Source organism: Dermacentor silvarum, chromosome 2, assembly GCF_013339745.2.
Source record: "Dermacentor silvarum isolate Dsil-2018 chromosome 2, BIME_Dsil_1.4, whole genome shotgun sequence".
Classification (NCBI taxonomy): Eukaryota; Metazoa; Arthropoda; class Arachnida; order Ixodida; family Ixodidae; genus Dermacentor; species Dermacentor silvarum.
In genome coordinates, this window is record NC_051155.1 from 189225505 (window position 1) to 189248409 (window position 22905).

The 22905-nt window shown below is 46.6% G+C and overlaps 1 protein-coding gene across 2 annotated transcripts in view; it reads right to left on the bottom strand.

Moving 5' to 3' along the window:
* Positions 1 to 466: 466 nt before the first annotated feature.
* Positions 467 to 22905, bottom strand: part of LOC119440619 (E3 SUMO-protein ligase RanBP2) — a 125110-nt gene continuing 102671 nt past the window's right edge. Inside the window, exons 30-35 of one of the 2 annotated variants that reach the window (XM_037705514.2) lie at positions 15299 to 15512; positions 14968 to 15114; positions 13658 to 13960; positions 4692 to 4898; positions 1772 to 1947; positions 467 to 586 (exon numbers count right to left, since the gene is read on the bottom strand). In XM_037705514.2, coding sequence (XP_037561442.2) covers positions 482 to 586; positions 1772 to 1947; positions 4692 to 4898; positions 13658 to 13960; positions 14968 to 15114; positions 15299 to 15512 — 1152 coding nt within the window. In that variant the 3' untranslated portion in view covers positions 467 to 481. Of the gene's footprint in view, positions 587 to 1771; positions 1948 to 4691; positions 4899 to 13657; positions 13961 to 14963; positions 15115 to 15298; positions 15513 to 22905 lie in introns of those variants that run through there. The other variant, XM_049662031.1, reaches the window with a different exon arrangement.

Genomic DNA, 22905 nt, shown 5'->3' on the forward strand with positions numbered 1-22905 from the left:
ATAATGGTTGACAACATTAGCACTGCTTTTCTTACAAGGGTAGGAGTGTTGCAGACTTTGCATACTGCCTGCACCCTTTGCATTAAGCTGCACGAGTGAAACGAGTGTCAAAACTGCAACACCAAACACTACTGAACAAGTGATACATTGAGCTGCTTGAAGTGCATACGAGAAGGGAAGAAAGCCAAGCTCTGCATGGAGCGCACTCTCTCTTAAAACAATTTAAATCTCAATATGTTATTAAGAAAAGCAGAAAAAATTTCAGTCTCTACACATTTCTTTGCCTTAGTACAACCTGCCACTGTTTTCCAGCAGACATACAGGCACTGGCAGTCAGGAAATATCCCATGCCAATACCTCTGTGCATACAGGGTAAGAATGCCACTTGACTAGCAGTCATCACGTAACTTTAGCTGAACTTATAGCACATTGCTGACAGCATTCACAGCCTGAACTTGATGCAAGCTCATAGAAAAAAAAATTAGGTATAGGAACAGTAGTTTTTACCTTGTTGGCTTCCCCTTTCCACAACAGCCAGCCTGCACTCTTCAAACACTTTGGCAAACTTGTCCATAACTTCTGCATTCTACAGAGGCAGCATTCAGAACGAACAGGAAGAAGGAAGCAAAGAAAATGTTTATTTCTCACCATGAAATATTAAAATTCATAAAATTGTTCCTTTTCAGATCGAGGTTTCATTGAACATGTACAGTTAAACCGATATAATGAAATTGGTAGAATCGGCACTTTGCTTCGTTATATTGAAATTATGTTATACTGAAATGAAGATTTTTTTTAATGCAAATGAGTACAGTCACCGAAAGATTTTTCTTACACAGAAGGAACTGCAAAATTTCCTGGATTATTGGGTAATTAGAAAAAACAAATTTGAATGCAAAAACATAATCCTGGTAAACTTGAGAGCCGGCGACGAAATATGTGTTTTCATGCCGTGTCATCGATATCTTCACATAAACAGTATGAAGCAAAGCCAGCCACGCTTTTGCATCCACTCCACCATTGTGGCTGATAGTGTTGCCCGTAGTGGGACGCTATCACAAAGAGTGCCGGCAAAGGGGAGCAAATGCTTCGTCTGCCTCTTGCTTCAACACTTATCGGAAACTCGAGATTATGCAATCTCAAATAGAAAACGCGGAGAAAGACAGCACAGATGATGGTACTTCATCTTGGCACGCCCACTTTTTGCACACGTGGCAGAATACCTATAAAACAGGACGTGTGGCCAGCATATGTGCTCAGCCATTAAAAAAAAAAAAAAAAAAAAGACGTTTCGCGACTGAGCGCACAAAGTAATGTGATCAAACTGCACACTGCAAGTCTTATCTCTTGTGCTGGTTTAAAAACAATGCTGTGTACGCATCATTCTCGCTTGCAGTCTCAAGGACATGCTCTAAAATATGTCAGTGGCCAGTCTGACAAGAAAACGACATTAACTGGATGCCAGCTTACCAGCACCTCGGGAACAACTACAGGAACATACACTGATAGTGTAGTTGCGCAGTGTCATAGTTGCAAACAAATGTCGCAGAAGACATTACGAGATTTTGGCCTTGCAACTCTCTACATTGTTGTAAACAATATGGCAGCCATAGCATTGGTGAGCCATGACGATGACATAGAAGTACAATTACATTTCACAAAAGTGAAAAATTGAAATATAAGGTTTGTCTTTCAAATACACTAAGCAACAATAGAAAAGTCAATTACTACCAGGTTGGTTTGTGAATATGGTAAGCGCACAACTCTGTACCTTGAAGCGGACGGCAAAGGCTTCTGGAGAAGTCTGTCCTTCAGAGAAGTCCAATGCTTTCCATGTAAGCGAGTTGGATGAAGTCGACAGTGGGGACAGCTTTGTGAACTCTGTGATGGAGTGATTGCAGGCAATTTTGTGCACCTGGTCTCTCCTCATGAGCACACGGAAACAGCCTAAAAGGAGGAAGAAAGAAAAAAGTGCCAGTACGACAGTGAGTTACCCATCTGAGATATAATGGCTGGAAAGTGCACGGTTCAACATATCTGTTCTGTCGTGCTGAACATTTTATTACATAAAAGCTACAGCTGCCTTACTAGCAGCTCTACTCAAGAACTTCATCAATACTTCTTTTTGGGCGAGTTGGTACATCTTGAAACTTTGGGCAACAGCGCAAACAGATGACCACAAGAAGGGAGACACGTACACACAGCGCTTGTGTGTACGTGTCTCCCTTCTTGTGGTCGTCTGTTTGCGCTGTTGCCCAATGTTTCAAGTTCTACTCAAGAACACCTGAAAGAAAATGACATTTTACAATATTACTCTTAAGTCATACCTATCAAAATTCCAAAAGCAACCTACATATTTTTTTGAAGCATAATCGAAATAATAAACTGTGCAATAAAAACACACACACACACACATATATATATATATACATATTTATATATACAGTGTAGACCGCTTATAACGTAGGTCGCCGTAGTTGTGAATATGTGCACTATACGCGAAGCGGTATCGCAGTATATCCGAAACAACGATTTTCAAGCCATGCACGTATGCAAAACATGTAGACCAAGCAGCCGCCTGTATCCAAGAATCGAAGCGTGCGACTGGGAGTTTTGCATCCGTTTAAATTTACGAACGTTGAAAGGTTAATGTCCAAGTACCCACGATCTTCGCATGAAGCAGACAAAGTAATAATTAAAAAAAAAAAAAATGTCTAAGTTTTGCCCGAAAGGCGAAGCATCAATTGTGATAGCAAAACCCCCTCCCTCCCTCCCATACCCCCACGGCCTTTCGCGCAATGGAACTTGCCTTTGCTCTCCGCTGTGTGTTCGCTTTCAGTGAAGGCGCGTGTCCCCCACGCGCTTTCACTCGAACATACGGTGCGCAGGCGACGATTTTATCACGCTTGGACTCATGCCAGTGGCGCACCGACAGGGGGGGGACTCGGGTGTTGTAACCCCCCCCCCCCCTGAGGTCGACTTAACTCCCCCGCCTTTTGTTTAACCGTTTTTCTTTCCTTACGCATTTGAGTGCTGCAACTAAGATGTAAGACGCGCAATCGTCTGCACACTCGCAAAAAGTGCATTTTTTTGACAATTTCCCGTGAAGCAATCGAAATTAGTGCTGTTTAGATGGTATTGGCAAACTGTCAAGCCCCCCGAAGGAACTTGCAGTAATCCTTCGTTTCACCGCCAATGAGGGGCAATCAGTTCTCGCGAGTCTTCAAGAAAAGAAACAGGCATGGCACTATCGTCCGTATATGGCAGTATCGTTTGCGGTCGAATCTTGGTAATTTGAACTCGAAGGGGCCCGAAAATTTGTTCAAATTAAAAGAAGGACTTACACACAGCGAGCGAGGACCGCGAAACTGCCCACGCCGGCCAATGCTCGCTTCCCAACAACGGCTGAAAACGAAACTACAGGCAGCGGGTGACTCTGGCATGGCGACGGGTGCACGCGGAGACCGTCGAAAGTGAGGGAGGATAGCGGAAGAGAAGCGGATTTGGCCTTGGCAACGCCGTCACTTCGGTGGCTCCCCTTGCCTTGCCTCTCAACTTTCTCGTAGCTCCCCCACCTTCGACTGTCTCCGTGCGCGCCCGCCGCCGTGCCGGCGCCAGCTTAGCTCGCTCCCTGAAGTTTCGTTTTCTGCCGTTATCGGGAAGTTGGCCGGACTGGGCCTCCGCTGCTACTTCCCTCTGCGCCACAGCCGCAGTGTTGGCCGAGATGTCGGCATGTACACGCGTGTTCCGGCGCGACGCAGAAACAGCGACCTTGCCATTTGAGAGAGTGAAATTTCCGTCGCGTTTTTTTTTTTCTATGCGCACGGCATTGAGGGGTCTCTACTAAGGTTTTGCTCTATGGCGGTGTCAGAGCAATGCCGGTCGGAGGCGCCGCCGCCTGATTTTGCACGCTGCTGAGAGCATTGTCGGTGCGCCGTATGTTCATATTAACCGTCGCAAATGCTTTCGCATTCGAATTACCGGGTGTTTTCGCCCATAGGAATACATATATCTTTGACGGGACCACAGCGTCAGTTCGAATTAAGTGTGTTCAAATTAACGAGATTCGACGATATACAAGCACCCCTGTGAGCAATAAACCAGCAAGCATGAAGCAGTGACCCTTTTGGAGATTACAAACCAGATAGACATCAGTTTTTGTGAGCGCGACCAAACGGAAAAAGTCCACAAGACGAAACCAAAACTAACCACTGCACGCCTGCACATGCGCAGATCCACGAACTGTTGTCAATATAATTCTTGTATCCACACGGGTGGCAGTGCTTGCTGGGCAACAGAATTGAAAAATTGGTGCGATTTTCAAACATGCAGATGGCACCGTAAATAAACGGCATCGACCCTTTGAGACTTGTTTGTGGCACCGTACATTTACGTCTTTGACCCTCGAAGGACGCTGAAAAAAAGCTTAAATGTAATGGTGACCTTGTACACCTTGAACTGTGTTAGGTGAACTGAGAAGGTGACTGCCTATCTGTTCTAGAAAATTTTAAAATTAGGAAACCTTAATACGCTTTTTCAAGCAATGTGAGGACCTATACAAAAACTATGTTCCCACAAATAAGTAGAATGTGATGCTTTCTTTCAAATGCGACAAATTTTGTTCAGGTGAGATGCGCAGTTTTCTAATGAATGCAAATGCACTGAATAATGAATGTAAGGAAGGCTCTTACAGGGCCGTGTCTTGTGCTTCAGGATCTTGATGTCGCCTATGGCTCGCTCCTTCCACTGCTTGTTCTGGCTGTCAAACACAAACAACTTAGCCCTGTGACAAAACAGCTGCTCCTCATCTTCTTCCCCAGTGCGCAGCTCCACCAGTTCTGGTAAAGGCACCACAGGCTCGAAGTGGATGTCGACGCTGGGGGCCACCTCATCTGCACCTGTCGCCGCAAAACATCGGACCGAAAAATCATTGCACTCAAATTTCCAACTTCTTAGCCAACATACGAGCAGCAAAATGTACAACGCGAGAGAGGTTACCAAGCTTCATGAACATGCACCATGAGTTAGTTGTGAGTTGACCTTGTAAGGCACTAATACTTCAGACATCAGGCACAATGCTTACCACATCACAAATATCGGTGTCACGAAAAATTTTGTTTGCCTGTCAAGACTAAGCATTAAGATTATGATGTACCAACTGACCACTAAATGGAGTAAACAGCAACATTATATCCCAAGAATTCCAAGTTTTGTGGTGACATTTTGCAAGCTACAAGTACAGCAGCTGTTACTGTACCGTAACATCAGCCCTGTCACCGAACAACACGGATCAAGCCTGTGATTGTGTACAATCAACAAAGCTTAGCTGAAAGAGCAGGGTGATCCATGGCAGGCCACCTAAAGCTAGCGTAAAGTGCTAGAAAAAAGAAAACTAGCATATGTGGCATATTTACAGTGGCGGAAAATGAACACGGAGCAAGAAGACATGGTGGGTACTATCTTGTGCCTGTCAGCCAGTACGTTTTCCAAGTGTTGTAGTTATGTTGTACTACTATTCAAACCAACTATCACTTGCATGTGGCTGTAATGTCTGTTTCAAGTGCTGGCAAAGCACAAAGTGCATGATGCTGCTCTATGACTGATACAATAAAATCAGCATGATGATGACGCTGGGCGTCAGGAAAACAAGGAAAGGTGTAAGGAAAACAAGAAGCTTGTGTAACATCAAGCTAGTTTTGTGGTTCCTGGCCACACAAAGTGACATTCAGCTAAATTTGCTACCTCGTGTTCAAAAGTGAAATGCTATAGCTACTTAGCCACTGTGATGACTGAGAATGAGATCACCACATACTAGTTAAGTGTTGTGTTCATTGAAGGAGCTAAATGTAATACCACAGCATGCAACTACTGCATGTGAACTACATGTGTGAATACATGAATGTGTGTATGTGAACATGAATATCTAATATACGATCTGCGTGGCTTCCAGTGGCTATCAGCCCAATCTTCGCACATGCTTCTGGATTCCATGCACGTTGCCTTCTGTCACCATTCCCTCTGTTTGGGTCGTGTAAGGAAATTGTTTCAATCTGTCTTGTCAATCCAGGACAAACCTTGCACCAACAGAGACTGTGTACCGTAGAAAGGTTGTGCACTTCAGGGAACCAACCACGGCTGGTTCTATCACAGAAAATTAAAAAAAAAAAAAAAAAAGAAGAAGAATACAGTAGACCTGTATTAAATTGGTCCTGTCCGAAGGTCCCTGCTAGCGCCGATACATTTCCAAGGGCCCAAACTTTCACTATTTCAATCTTAACCCTTAAAGACGCTGTGTATACACAATTGTGTACGCCAAGAAAGCGCATCAATGAAAAACAGCACCAAGGAAAGTAATGGTATTTAAAATGTGTCGAAAGTTTGAATAGCAGGTTCAAAATGTTTCAGTAGAACAAGTGGGAAAATAGACGGCTGTGTGTACTTGCTCGGTCGAGTATGCCGTATGTAGTGGGTGTACTCCTTGCATTGTTTTTCACAGTGTGTTGCCTCAGGCATTATTTTCAAGTGCCTGGATGGGTGTTTTTCAAGCCTGCTAGACATGAAATACATTGCAGTACAGTTATAAAATACTACACATAACAATACATTGGTTATAACAATGCGTCGACTTAAGAGTCAACTTTTGCATTAGGGCTATGAGAAAAAAACCATATATAATGATAGGTTATTCACCGCATATCAGAATAACAATCAAAATTTTGATTTGTGGGTGGCGTTTTCCATGCAGAATAATTGTGAAATTTGCGTTTGTAAGACGGGGCGAAAAGTTTGCCTAGTGAGTTCGTATCTGCCGCCACTACCGCGCAGTGCGCCGCCCCATCCGAGAGCGTCACAAGTTGGTGCAGCGTGACACAAGATGGCGCCAGCTGCTTCGTGTCCACGTCGCCGGCTATCGTGCGAGCGTGCAGAGAAGAGGTGAGGAGGAAAAAAATAAAATGCGAGAAGCGAACAGTGCCTGCGCTCCCTTTTTCTCTCAGTGAGCGTGGAAATGCGCCGCGGAAGTAGTGGAAGAAGCGGTAGGTGCGCTTAGAGGGTGCAATAGGCACAAAGCTGTGTTGCTTAAGATGAAGCTGCAAATTCTGATAGACTCATGAAGTATAGGCTCACGCAGTCGATATCGGCGATTCTGAAAACCGGGAGCACCACGATCATGAAGGCTAGAACAATCGGCCATGCTAATCAACGTAAAAAGCAGGCTTTGTGCGCCAGGGCAAAACAAAAACAACCAGTGGGTGGAACTGACACGGTGGAAGCATGTCACTACCGACGATAAAATAGGTGGTGTTGCCTCGTTCTGCGACGGAGGCGATGACAGCAAAGCAGTGATGTATGAGATGGACATGCTCCATCTTTGACGCTGTGGGGGAGCACACGTCGCCACCTTCCCGCGGGCGCCTCGCCGGCGCTGCGCACGCTGCTCTACAAAGAGCATGGTGCCTGGGTTTCAAACCAAGTGAGGTGCATAACTATATGGGCATAAAAATACAGTAGTTCTAGCATTGTATCTGCAGACTGCCTCATTGATAGCAGCCTCTAGTGCAGTCAGTGAGGCGTTGTTTTCTTTTGGTAGAATCAACCATGCATTACTGAATGAAGGCTCTCAGCAGCCTTCTGAATCATCTTCCATTGACATTGGCTATGGGGTTAGGAGAGCCACTGATAGATAGGCAGCAATGCAGCTGCTAGGTGCTTTCCAGCCTGTACTTTTGTATCATGCCTCACTTCTGCTGCCAGGTGTCTGTGCCAGCCCAAGTGGCCTAGTGAACAGAGCTCATGATGAGGTAATTAAAGGGGTGGTATGATAGGTATTGTTACGAGATATCGTGGCATTACGACAATAGAGTCGGCGCGCGATGTGCCAAGTCGCGGGTTCGAGGTGCCGATGTGCGAAATGCCTCGTCGCGGGTCCGCGGAATAGACGCTCGACGAGCTTAGTCGCGCAGTCCGAGGTGCCGATGCGCGAAATGCCTGGTCGCGGGTCCAAACGCTCGGTAAGCTCAATCGCGCATGTCCGAGGTGCCGACGCGCGAAATGCCTAGCCGCGGGTCCGAGGAATAGACGCTCGAGGTGTCGACACTCCATGAGCAATGTGCCGACACGCGAAATGCCTAGCCGCGGGCTCGAGGAGTCGACGCTCGAGGTGCCGACGCGCGAAGTGCCTAGCCGCGGGTCCGAGGAGTCGACACTCGATGAGCGATGTGCCGACGCGCGAAATGCGTAGCCGCGAGCTCGAGGAGTCGACGCTCGATTTGCTTAGTCGCGCAGTCGGAGGCGCCAATGCACGAAATGCTTAGGCAAGGATCCGAGAAGTCCGCGCGCGATATGCTTCATCGCCGAGTCGGAGACGCCTACGCGCGAAAGGCTTAGCCGCGTGTCCGAGCATTCCGTGCCCGAAGCTTGGTCGCGAAGTCCGCGTCACCGATACTCGGAATGCTTAGCCGCGGGTCTGAGACATCCACAAAAAGCGGAATCGGTCACGCTACTGCGATGTCCGCGTGGCGCCCGCTTTAACACTCGTCGAGATTACGGAAACTGTCCGGAGCTCGCGAGGAGACCGCAAAAAGCGGAGCAGACGACGCCATCACGGAGCGAGCACCGGACCAATGGCGAACCGCGCTGGAGTCACGTGGCGGGCGCGGCCAATCGGTGGCTCCGGCACGACCTTCAATCATTTGCTTTTTGTGTGCTTGTTTCTGTATGGAGGAGATAGCTGAAGCGGCAGATTTGAAGACGGAGAAATGCGCTTTCCAACGAGACCAAGATGGCGGCGCTCGGCTGCGCCGTTCCGGAGATATCGTGGCTTGAAAAACGCCGTTTTTTCGCGATTTCCGTGCAATTTTTCAGCACCTTGGCTGATACAACATTTTTTTTAGAGCACTTCTACTTGGTTTTCAGTGATGATATTTCGGAATCAGATAGAATAAGAGTTACAGAAACTGAAAATGTGATTTTCAAAAAATCGATTTTTTAGCCATTTTTCGCGATGCGAAAGCCGCGTCCCCCCTTAAGATGAAGCTGCAAATTCTGATAGACTCATGAAGTATAGGCTCACGCAGTCGATATCGGCGATTCTGAAAACCGGGAGCACCACGATCATGAAGGCTAGAACAATCGGCCATGCTAATCAACGTAAAAAGCAGGCTTTGTGCGCCAGGAGTGGAACTGACACGGTGGAAGCATGTCACTACCGACGATAAAATAGGTGGTGTTGCCTCGTTCTGCGACGGAGGCGATGACAGCAAAGGCAGTGAGTGGAACAACCAGTGAGTGGAACTGACACGGTGGAAGCATGTCACTACCGACGATAAAATAGGTGGTGTTGCCTCGTTCTGCGACGGAGGCGATGACAGCAAAGGCAGTGATGATGAGATTGACAATGCTCCATCTTTGACGCTGTGGGGAGCACACGTCGCCACCTTCTCCCGCGGGTGCTCGCCGTCGCTTGCGCACGTAGCGCACGCGGCGGGAGCCAAGTGGACATCTTCTCCCGCATGTGCACGCAGCGGGAGCCGGGCGGCCACGGGAGAGATGCACTTTGCCCTCTCCCAGTTCTCGCTTGCCTCTTGCGACGCGCGTACCCGCGCAGGAAGAGGGAAAGCATCCGACGGCCGAGGAGGACATTGCCCTCGCGAAAAGGTAAAAAGGTATAAAAGAGCGTGACCGAGAGACCCCCGGGCCTCTCTGACCTTGCTACACCTGACCTGCTCCTACGTATATACCCGCTGCAACCCGTGAGTGACCTCGCTTGCGTGACTATCACATGCAACGAGGCAAGCCTATTTATTACTTATTATACAGAGCGGACTTCCCTCTGCAAGTGTGTTTTATTGCCCGCAGCAATAAACGTTGAGTTGACTTGCTTGTTGCCTTATTCGCCCGAACCCTACGTAGCTGCGATTGCACACACTACGAGTTGGGGAAGACCCCCACAACGCCGACTCCGATGTTCACCTAAAGTGCACTGTCGTCGATCGAGTCGCTCATTGATTCAATGCATGCAAAATTGTAGCAGCCAGTGTTCGCGCAGCAGCTGCACGTGATGCACACTGCAGTTGTGAACGTTAAACTTCCGTGAAAGCAAGTGCAGATTTCTGACTATTGGCGCAACTAACGACTGACACGTTGTTTAGAGGTATAAACATTTTATTTTTCACAGCCTACTTTCTACAACGTAGATTTTTTATTGCAAGTGGCAAATTTGGTTACGGAGCTACAAAGGTATGTTTAACAGCTTTTTTTTTTTTTCACAGCAGTTGATGCACTGTAGTTGATGTTCTCATACATAATGTTCCTGTAGTGAGTTGTCGTATGGAGTCCATGATCTGTCAACTTGAAAAAACTCACTAAAGAATTGAAAATTCTTAATATATTCTGCAGCTGTATGCTTTTTATGATTCTGATTATGCAAGAAATAAGGTGAAAGTTCTCAGTAAACAGAATTCATTGAAAGGGTTAAAATAGGCCTTCTCCAGATAATTCAAACAGGTCTGGCCAACACGCACGCATGCACCTGGCTCTAGTGAGCCCTCTAATCGCAGGGTGTCTTGGCAAAGGTTAGGGTGCATGCCATATTGCAGAAAATGCCTATTTTGAGACTGCCATAGGATGATTTTCAAGCGAAAATGCCAGCTCACAATAAGTGATTACAGAATATATTACACGATTAAAATGTGCACCTTTCTACTTCTCAATAAAATCAGTCCGAAAATTACCTGCACCAATTACCACATTCGTGGTGTTATTATGGTCTATCATCAGTCAGATCTAGCATAGCTGGCGTCCTCCGCATCGCAAAATGGCGACAGACGCGTCGCTTTCAATATTCGATGAAAGATCATTGAAAATATAAGCTAATTTATGTGCTAAGCTAGTGGCGACAATTTTTTTTTGTAAGGGGGGGGGGGGGGGGTGCGTCGTTGAGTGAATATAAGAATTTGCAAATACTAGCTTCAAATATTGAATGATATGCAAATGCATCTATTAGCCAGTTTGGTTATTTTAACATGTTGAAACATCGCAATTACCTTTTCAATAAAATTTGACTAGTAAGCGGTTACACTAAAAAAAGTATTTGGCTCTTGTTAACTTGGAAAATTGAGTATTTCCCACTAGCCATCTGTTCTCGCCAACCTGTACCTTATTATACATCAAGTGCCTATAAACTTAAGAGGCGTCTGACCCTATACCAGCCATCACTCATCACATTTGCTGTCAAGCAATAAAGCTCAGATTGGGGATGGTGCTGCAAAAGAGTGCACCCTTACTGTTAGCAAATCCAAGCCCCTTGCTATTGAGAAGCTGGCTTTCCAGCAAAGCTTGGACGTCCAGTAGCTAAGCGTGCTTTACAGGCAACATTCCGCCAGCGGCACAAATAGGCGCAACAATTAGTACAAAATCAGACATATTCTAAGATAGAAGCAAATGCTATGAACTGTGCTTGCTCCCACATAGCCAGCAATATATTACATTTGTTTTGAATATTCGCATACAACCAAATATTTGAAAATTAGAAATTTATTCGAAATTTTCGAATATCCACGCACCCCTAGTTTTGGTGTTCTGGAGAACTGCGTGCGTCGCAGACGAGCTAGCCAGGTGGTTAGTATAAGCATGGGCAACCATCCTGTCTGCGATTCTTGAGGAATGGTAGGAGAAATGCGGAATATCAACTCGCAATAGACCTTTTGGAGGCAATTTTCTAGGCTGATAACAACGGACATTAGGTGCAAATAAATTGAGTCTGTGAAGGTGAAGTCCACTGATGTAAAAATATTCTTCTCCACCTTTAGTGAAGTAGATAATTTTCTGTATATCCGCACTGCGGCTTGCAAAACAAAGGTTGATCAATTCCTTTCTACAGAGACATTTTCCCACCTCATAAAATCTTCACTGAAAATAAAAAATAGTCAGGACTCCTGTTTTTATCCGAACACACCCTGCACAAAGTTACCCCACTACCTTTTCGTCTGCTGCAGCTGTTTAATTCCAGCTCTTGCTACTAAAGACGTGCTCCCGGTTTCAGATTATTACATCACAAGTGTTGCACTTTCTAACATGGCAGGCCTGACGTTAACAAACGTTCACAAAGCAAGTAAAACATTCCCAAAGTGTTGCAGACTATCAGTTGATCCAAACAGATGATGTCACAAGATGTCGAACTGCTAGCCATATTATCATATTTGATGCCTGCCAAGTAATTTATACCACCAAGTTCTTTCTTTCCACCTACAAAATTGCCTAAAAACTTGTTTTCTTCACACACACCTCCCATCTTTCTGCCTGATCTCTACGCCATCAGTTTCAAGTGACATCAGTCATTATGAATTGGCTATTGACCCTTTTCGCAGCGATCCCATGGGCACCGCCATGTTTGATCATGTGGTGACGCGTCCATCGCTTGCCTCAACTGCCTCCTTGTTTCTAATGGAAGTGTATGACGCCGGCGCAGCTTAGAAAACCTCTGTTTTTGGAGATATCGTAGACGGTGACTAGGTGGACGACAGGAAGCTTTGATCACAGCTTCAGAGAACATGCAAAAGCGCTTTCGAAGCTGATTAAGCTATGTCCAAACGGCGCAAGCAGCGTATATGGTGCTTGTTCTAAAAGCAGGGCTAAATAGGTATTCCAAGCTCTCCGATTGTGAATTCAGTCAGGATTAGTGTGTTTTGCTCTTTGTTCTTTATTCGGCAAATATTTTGAAGCAATGGCTTGTCAGTTTCTGACTCAGAAGTTCCTCGGTGCGGCCACAATCAGATTATTTTCTGCCTAATCGCTCGTGGGTGTGCTCAGTTTCGATAGATTTGTTTTTGCTGCGCAGAAGGCTTGAAACGTAGCTGTTTGGTACATTGTATTTGCCATGCCTTGTACATTGTAATACCTTGTAGCAAATATATATTACAGCTAGTAACTTGCTTACTCTTGTGGACCGTCACGAAACATTCAGATTCGACCATTCATGCGCCATAGGTATAGTCCGTCATTTATTGTGCGTATACAGTGCGCATATATTAAAGTGTGCGCCCATTCACTTATTCTTGATAGGTTGGCGATAGAGTGGGTGTAAGTTTTCCTGCCATTCGGGACAAACGTGCGCGAAGCTTACTGTGACAGGAAGAGGCGCTACTCCCTTTGTCATTGTTTAACGAGTGGTACTCACTCTTGCCGACGTTCTGGGGATGAAGCCCTTTCTTTGAAGGTTAGCGATACAAGGCTGGCGGATGAGCAAATGTCTGTATCCTTGAGGAAAGCCGTACATCACGAAGTGCCGGTATGTACAGTTGCAGCAGCGGTTCGCGAACTTGGCCACACAGATTCATTCTATTCCTTAACATGCCAGTCACTATTTTTGCAGTCAACTACTGCACACCTCTTCAATCCACATTATTCAATCTAGCATGATTGGAGCACAGTGTGTTAGCGAAAACTCAGTTGCATTTCCGACAGCTGATCGCACAGAAGCAAGGTAGAAGCGGTAATGGTTTCGTATTCGTGCGCGGTCGCTGAGGAGAGGTATGGCGCACCGCCGTGAGCGCCATCTCGTTTCTCTAAAACAAACTGCTCCGCGAAAAGGGTCAATAAACAAATCTCTAAAGTGTGCTGCCTCGGGAAAGTCTGAACAACTGCATTGACATGAACTCACCATCATCCTCAGTTTCTGACTTGCCATGCCTTGTCGTGGGTGACTGGAACAGCTTGGTGCCTGCTCCAGAGAAAAGGGACTGCCCACTTTTGGGAGATGGACCTTGGAATCCGAAACCTTTGCCTGGCTGTTGTTTAGCCAGATCAGCAAAAGACAGTTGTGGAGCTGTACTAAATAGCCCACCACCACTGCCTTCATCTTCCAGGCTGCCTGTGGTGCTGTCAGCTGCAGCCAGGTGCGGTGCATCCTTTGTTGATGCAGATTTCGCAAGGCCGGCAGGTCTTGACGATGCTGCCAGTGCTTCTGCAAGAGAAAGTGAAACAGTGAGAGCCACAGTGTGCTGATCAAATAATCCTCACCCTAACCTCGGTAAAAGGAAAACTTAAAAATGGAACAGCCTAAGGGCTGGAAAAGCAAGCTCATTAGGGCTTGCATTCACAATACTTCTCTTACACCAACCAGAGCGTTTCACAATTAGAAATCATAATGAATATTGTCTCATCATGGTGACTACTGCTGCCATGAGTGGCCAGCTGTCAGCCCCACCTAATGAAGAAACTCTTTCATAAAAGTTTTGTGAATATAGGTCAGGTATTTGCAGTCATTCTGTAACTCTAATGGTCCACCGGTTATCCATCCTACGCATCTACATGGCCTGCCCTAGAGAAGCGAAGTGCAGTCGAGGACGGCACAAAACTAGGTGGGGTGATGAAGTTAGGAAATTTGCAGGTGCAAGTTGGAATCAGCTAGCGCAAGACAGGGGTAATTGGAGATCACAGGGAGAGGCCTTCGTCCTGCAGTGGACATAAATGTAGGCTGATGATGATGATGATGATTTGCAGTCGGTGACAAGTTACTAATTCCGTAGCAAATGCACCTCAAGAAAACATGAATACATGCCAAGCTGATCATTGCAACTTATTTGGCCTTAGTAGTATGTGTGTATGGAGAGTTCTCAGACATAGGCCAATCATCATTACTCATTTGGAAGCTTTCAGCATTTCCATAAGCACATTTTTGTTCCCTGGTCACTTTGTTGCCTTGTTTCCCTTCCCCCTCTGCTGACAAACATCTGCCGAGTGACAAACATACCAACTCCAAACATGAAGCTTGCCACTGCTTGCCACTGGTGTGTCTGCACAGGTCTGTGTAGCCTATCTATCGCTAAGCACTCACGCTGCAGCACCAGTGGCATATCACGGCATGCGTCTCTTTGCTGAATTTATTTACTTCAACAGTGCTTCACATTTCATAATCGCACTTTTTGTTCTAATGAGCAAACAGCTAATTACAGTAGGAGAATTACTTACTTTTTTTGCTCTCCCAGTCATCACAGCCTCGACATCCAGGACACGGCGTCTTTGTCTCATAAAGGAAGAAGTTGTCAGGCAGCTTCAGTTCCCTAGCACGTGCAACCTTGTCGGGACTAGCCTTGGCCTCGAATACAATTTGTACATCTGCACCAAACAGGCAATGAGCAATCACCACTGAAAGAAGGTAACAGCGTATTTCATGCATGAAATGGTGGCGAATTTTTGAAGAAGAAAATGCACAATACATGTGTTCAATATTGTGCACAGGCAGCGGTTGTGCTCATGCAGAGCCACGCTCCATAAAAGACGGGACTTATGGTTGACTCACCGTCATCCTCTTCGCTGTCCTTGGCTGTCGAAGAGTTGCCGAACAGCGAGCGCACCACTGTTTGTTTAGAGGCGCCAAAACGAGGTCCTAGTGAAAAACCACCAGGAGGTGTCATAGAAGAACTAAGACTCCCTCCTGTGTCACCATCTAGCCGAAATGAGAAGGTGGAGGCATCCACTGGGGTTGTCGATGCCTTTGTCAATGGTTGGGTTGTCTGTCAACAGAAGAAAGCATGGCGTAAGTTACTTATGGGCTTATAATGTCGTGCTGCTACTGCAGATGGCAGAGTCTGCCAAGCTGCGAGGATGTAACGTGACTGACATCTGTGTACTACACTTGAAGAAATACACCTCTTTACAGTGCAGCTAGAAGAGGTGTCCTCACATCTACAGCTCTGAGAGGATTGTGGCTTCCTCGAAATTGAAAACAAGTTTATTGACCTCAGAAAAAAAAAAAAAAAAAAAAAAACGCAAGCAGGTGCAGTAGTGTCGTCTGCTAACCAAGCAGAAACTGCACACCAACAGCAATTCTACCGCACAGCTCCTCAATTTCCGTTACACCGAGGATATAACACGACATGTGTACAGTATACCCTCTCTCTCACCAGCACTAAACAGTGAGGCAGAAGCGGCAGGTCCCATCAGCCAATTTGAAATAAGAACAAGCTGCTTTTTGCAAGAAAAGGAGAAGAGTTCAATAGCATTGTCACCAGCATTCTATGCAATAAGTGTCACACATAATGACAATGAAATGGTCGATTTGGTCAGAATTTTCATATTTTTATCTAATTGTTTTTTGTAATCCCCAGACCTTCCTTTATCACATGGTGAGATAATACTAAGAAATAGGCAGTAGAAGCTGAGATAACTGCTCTTAGTACAGGGCTGGGACTGCCCAAAGTCAATTTTAAGCAATTTTTGTAGCAAGTAAAATTGCATTTTGGAGCTGCTTGGAGCAGACTAAATTTTATTTTGGAGCAATTTAGGGCAGATAAAGTTTAATTTTGAAGCAGTTTGGGGCAGCCCAATCTGAATTTTGGTGGAATAATGGAATACCCGGAATATGGCAGCGCACTTCGCGAAACCACGACAAAACAAAGAATAAACCAGCACGAGCACTGTGCTGCAACTGTCTTAAACAACGTCTTAAGCTGAACTTTGAAGCACATTACCCTGATACTGAAACCGTCTAGTGCATGCAAATTTTGCTAATAGTGCCTGTAGATTTTTATGTAGTGGCAGTAATAAAAAACATGTATTCTGCGCCAGTGAGTCTGAAATTTTGAAAAGTAGCCCAAGACATTCTTTATAAGTACATTTTTCTTTAATGACTCGACAGTGTAGGTGAAGTGCCTGGAAATCAGTGTTGTACAGAACGGCGTTCCTAGAACTAGTTCCTTTTGGGAGAAACGGAGGAATGCCACCGTTCCGTTAAGGGTCAGTGGAACTGTAACAGTAACTCGTTAGGTTTATGAAGGAATGGCAGAGGGAATGGCGTTCCTTTTGTAAACATTCCACGGCACTGAACAGACGCATGCAAGGCAGATGGGCGTTAGGTTTATGAAGGAATGGCAGAGGGAATGGCGTTCCTTTTGTAAACATTCCACGGCACTGAACAGACGCATGCAAGGCAGATGGGCGACCGCGTGAGGCGCAGGAAACTACCACTTGCCTGTCACGTGACTATGGTGCATTTTTTTTCGCGAGTTCTCCGTTATATTGCTGATTTCAAACAAGAGACTGTACTAAGTTACGAATATGTATTCTGGATATTTTTACCCGCTCATAGAGCAATATTGAATCAGCATTCATTAAATGCCTTTGTATTTCCCTTTCCATGCGGTTTCTTGTGCAACAAATTTAATTATATTGGTGCATGCGAGTAACTTTCTATTTGCACATCTGAAGCACAGTATCCAGACTGTGCAATGGAAGAGCGAAATAAAAAGTGCCATATGTGTTGCACTTGTAATAGACGAGCACCAAAGTTGCAGTTAGACATGTCTGGAGCGTTTTAGAAAGTAGAATTTTAGAACTTTGTCTAGGAGCATTTTCTTTCAATTCTTTTTATCTCCAAAAAATCTGCTGCCAGCGATGTTCAAATTCGTACAATATACGTAGTTCATGAGAGTTTTAAATTGCTCTTTATTTTGCTCCAGGATTATCCGATACTATATATCAATTTAATAAAAATTAGAGGCAGCTTCACACTAAGTGGTGCGAAGACTGGGCTGCTGGCCATTCCCAAGCTGGTGGCCCTTCCCTAGCTTTAACATTGCTTTCCTTTGCTTAACTTGGTTAGGCCTGGCTGGTTCTTGGCCAAACTTAGCCGACCCAGAGTACGATATACGGGGTCGCCGCGTAGCATTCGATAATCCGGCGTTAATCGGCGTGCCCCGGCCTCATCACCCAGAATGGACCGCATACGTGTCTGGTCGAGGAAGATGGGCTGATGAATACTGGTGGCGGCACGTGCAGCGTGTTCGCAGTTTCATATCATCTTGAAACTCCTAATTTCGCATAAAATGCACATGTGTCTAGGCGGCGCACATGGACTATAAGAGGGGTCGGTTTTTGTGCCTTCCATTATCATAGCTATCCACCAGCCTATCTTGCTCGACGAGACACAGATGCGGTCCATTCTGGGTGACGAGGCCGGCGCGAAATGCAGCACGTCGTATCTAGATGCCGGCTGCAGCCAGGGCACACCGACAAACGTCGAATACGTCGGCCGCACCTCACGTTGCGGCGAGGGCAACCTGTGAGAGGGTGGTAACCTCGCTGAGCGATGAAGTCACGTGCGTCGCCTAGCAATGCCTCGCACTGCTGTTAAAAAATAAAATGGAACGTCAATGTAACGACACGTTCCAATGTTCGAAGTGTAACTGGAACGTGTCCCTTCCCCATTAAAGGAACTTGTAACGGGAACTCGTTTCAAAATTGAGAAGGAACGAAGAACGAGCTTTCGTTCCTGTTTTAGAGGAACGTGTGCAACACTGCTGGAAAAGCGGTTGAATAACAGACTGTACGGTGAAGCAAGAGTTATGAAATACTGTGGTTTATTGAAAGCCATTTCTACATACCGTATTTACTCGATTCTAATGCGCCCTCGATTGTAACGCGCGACCGTTTTCCATGACCAAAAAACATTCCTTTACAGTACCGCGCACCTCATGCTTTCATACAGAAATACGACTCTCTCATTTGGAAAAACAGATTTACTTCCGATGCACTAAAGTTACAATTAATAAAAACAGTCGCAGTTTCGCCCGAAAGGCGAAGCATCGATTGCGATAGCAAATTAGTAGTCAGCTATATGAAGGATTGCAATTTTATAGGCCGTATGAACTTGAAAAAATTCGCATACTACGGCGTCACGCGTGCAATGCCCACATCTCGCTCATTGGCCGCGGAAACTCGCTGTCAAAACGCTGCAGTGACGAAGCGCGGCGAGCGAACTATAAGCAGCGAAAACACAACGCGGCGGACTCTTCTCGTCGCAGATCGCTTTCACAATAGGGCCAAGGCAATCTTATCAACGAAGTGAATCGTCGCAGAATACGTGATGCTTCAATCCACAGAAAACCTTCTGCATTGCAGGCGAAAATCCTCTCCTCCTGTTTGCGCCCGTCCCGCACGCAAGCTTCGGATTCTCCGAACACCCGTGACGCGGCCCAATTTCCGTCCGTCTCCGCGCACATGATCACTTTCCTTTTAAATGCGGCATCATGATTCATGATGAACTCGGCACTTTATGTTCATAGAGCAAACGCAGAAAACGGGAAGACAGACGGTAGACTAATGCCTAAGCACACGTACTGCAGCACATGGAGGAAGCTACAGCAGCAAGGCTCGAAGTGCGTACGTGGTGGCCATTTTTAAATGTCGAAGGCTATGTGGTAATGCAGATTTAGGGTCGTACTCAATTCTAATGGGCACGTAATTTTGGGACCTGTTTTATTAGAAAAAAGTGCGCGTTAGATTTGAGTAAATACGGTAATAGACAAGGGGGATTCCAAAGCACCTAATGCTTAACTTTCTGGTATTACGTAAAACTATTCCAATCTGTTTTTATTGCGACAGCAATTATATGGACACTGCTGGCACATTTCTGCCGTCGTGTCATTGTGATGTTCCGTATAAAGTCGGAGCGCAATAACATCGTAGCTGCGTGCCGGATGCTGTATGTGCGAGGGTGAGCCGACCATGGCAGCTAAATCTGGCGCACGCACGCAAAGAGGAAGCACGCCGCCGTCTGTCGCGCGCGAGGCTTCGGAGGGCATTCTATTCTACCTGCTGCTGCGTATGGCACGGCCGCACGGGCCCTGACTTGAAAGCGATCTGCGATGGGGACAGAGTGCGCAGAGTGCTCATAGCTTCGTGTGTGCTGCGTCTTCGCCACTTAGTTCGCGCTAAGGCGACAGGCAGCACGAAGGTAAATTCGCTCGTTGCTGCTCCCATGCTTCTTCACTCCAACGTTTTGAGAGCGAGCACACAGTGATCGAGCGAGATATGTTCATGTTCACCTGTGCGCGCGTGTCAACATGCTTGTTAATTTAGTTTGTAAGCGAATGTGTACACGTTTATACAGCCGATAAAACTTTCCTTACTTTGCATACCAGTCTACTAATTTGCTATCGCCATTGATTCCTCACCTTTAGGGCGAAACTGAGCCTTTTTATTCAAAATCCGCCATTAGCCCTTCCTGATAGGTCAAAATGGTTTAGGCCTCGCCCATATGGGCATAAAAACAGATTGGAATAGTACTACGTTATACCACCTCTAGGGACACAGACACCTGCCTGCTGAACCCACTGCAGCGCGCCTCCCTAATATCTAGCGCCCTCAGCCTACTTTTTCGTGGTTTTGCGTCTCAGCTAGGAGGCGCCGCGCTGCTCGGCCCATTAAACCATATTTTAGTACACTCTAGGTACAGCCGCCCTGGCTATTCCAACAGCCTTGACAGCAGCCGGGAGTGACCGCGAGCACGCTGCCACTTGGTAGAAGCGCCAGAAAGTCTACTGTCATCTCGTCAGTTTTGTAAGCGCGAAAATTACGAGCAACTGTGTGGGAGGCGCCGTCGTGCAGTGTGCAGAATGTGAATGGCCGCACTATTCTTCAGAGAACGAATCCGATCTCTGTTTGCGGGCCCACAGCTGGAGCACACAAGATGGCAATCGTAGTTATCTGCTTCGCAAACCATGCTGGTGTCTTCACTTGACATGCATAATTCAGATTTCTGAGAGCTCCCAGGTTAGCGATGCATCGTCGCTCGTTTAAGAACACATTTTGGACGAAGAATGCCTTCGTAATTCGTAAGCACAAACCCCCTATGGCGAGAAAAGTACTCCAACTAGCAGGAGAAGCGGAGGAGCACCCAAATGAAGATGTGGATTATGTGCCACGCTATCTTGCACCATGCGATTCCAGCAGTGAAGGCGAGAATTGCCCTGTGCCATCGGCACTCATAACACAGTCGATGGAAGACGCGCCAACGAAGGCTCTTGTGCTTTGGCGTACGGCGGCGCGAATTAGTAGCAAAGATCGCATTTTTGAAGGTGATGCGGGTCGAAGGTCACTGTCACCGGCAAAGATGGTGTACGCAGTTTCTGATGCATCATGCGACACGGACACACAGACTGTGTGCAAGCCCCAACTGTCGACGAGCTACATTGTGATAACCGAAAATTCCCTGGACGAATCGTCGCCCGAACGTCGCACCATTCAGATGCGCCTTGAGCTATGTTTCGGTTTCTGATGCATCGTGCGACACGGACACACAGACTGCGTGCAAGCCCCAACCGTCGACGAGCTACATTGTGATAACCGAAAATTTCCCGGACGAATCGTCGCCTGAACGCCGCACCATTCAGATGCGCCTCGAGCTGTGTTTCGTATCAGCGGTGAGCAAACAGCTCCCTCATGTTATCACTACAGTAGCTGACGAATTTTTAGTACTCCAAAAATTTGGACTTTATGGATATTCCGTACTTCATAAATGCACTGTCGGAATTCCCATAGAGCTAATGCATCTTCGTTACAAATTTTTGGACGAATTGAGGCCCCAAAGTTCGATTTTCCGGACTAACTCGCTCATTCGGGACCACACTAACCGATCTTGGAGGCCACCATGTCGTATTTTCCGCTCACTTGGCCAGGCTTGGCTTCCAGTGCCTCACTTATAGCCTCCAAGATTAAAAGGAGCATGCCATGAATAGAGAGAGCGCACCATCCGCCCTTGTCTCGGAGGCCATGTCTCCTTGGCTGACAATACGCTCCAGGGGACAGATTTTCGTCGCCTCTTCGTTGTTAGCTGCACTGCAAACCATGTCATCTACGTAGATGCACTGCTTCAATATGGCCACTGTTTCTGGATAGTTTTGCTTCAACGCTGCAAAATGATGTTGAAGTGTCGTTGCTAGAAGAAAAAAACTGAATGTGGTCCTAAATGAGACTCATGCCATCCTAAAGACTGTGAGCTTAGGAAGTGGCCCGACATTTTCTGGTTTTTCCACGAACCACAAAAATCGCCGTGCAATTCACTGCTTGTGCTGAATCCCAATCTGAAGAAATGCTTTTTCCACATCAGCAACGCATGCCACTTTGCGACGTCAAAAATTAAGCAACACACGGAGGAGGTCAGGATGTAGGTTAGGTCCTCCATCCAGATTTTCGTTAAGAGACTTAGCACCTGCCTGCACTGTATGATGACGAATCAAAAACGATGTGCAGCTTGGTCGTTGTACTGCTCTTACAGAGTAGAGGCTGATGAGGCATGTAATAAATGCACTGGCAGTCATTATGGGTACTGTCAAGTGCACTTTCGGCTACGTCCTCCGCCAATAATCGCTGTGGAGTTGCGAGGACAGGCGGGAGCACGGTGTAAGAAGATAGGTGTTCTGACGGTGCGCCCGCGCTGGGGCGAGAGAGCGGCCACTTCGTGTGACCGGAAGTGAGCGCCGCCGCTAGGGGCAGCATGTGTTCTGGAGGCCTTGGAGAAGCAGCACAACAGTGGATAATTTACGACCTCCGTCAGCATTTAAACACCCATACCCAAAGATATGCAATTTTTCGCTATATAGACGCCAAATCCTGAGCAGGTAGAAGGTTTCATGCCACTTACAGTCAAAATACCGTCATTTCGAACACGAGAGAGACGCGTCGTCTGCTCGAGCAGACGGCGCGCTGCGCTTACCGCTGCTCGCCGCGTCGGAGTCAATCGGAATGTCGGCAGAAATATAAAGGGACGTTCCTCCAACCAAGTAGAGTCGTTTTAAGCAGGCGAACGACATATATTCATCGAAATAAAGCACTTCTGCCGCGCGTGCCCACAAAAGCGCCAGCAAAGCGAGCGAAAATGTGGCCCCCAGAACAGGTGCTGCCCCTTGCTGCAGCGGCGTGCGTAGAGTCACACTAAGTGGCCGCGGCTCGCGCCGCCGTCGGATCAGCTTCCTTTTTTATTTTTTACACCGTGGGCGAGAGGGCGATTTTGGAAGCCACACGCCAACACTCGTGTGCAGCGCTTGTTGGCAGGAAGAGGGCGTGCCCGTGGGGAGAGGGTAGCACACTAGAGAGGGGCACGGAACGGGTAGCTTTTGTGTGAATAGG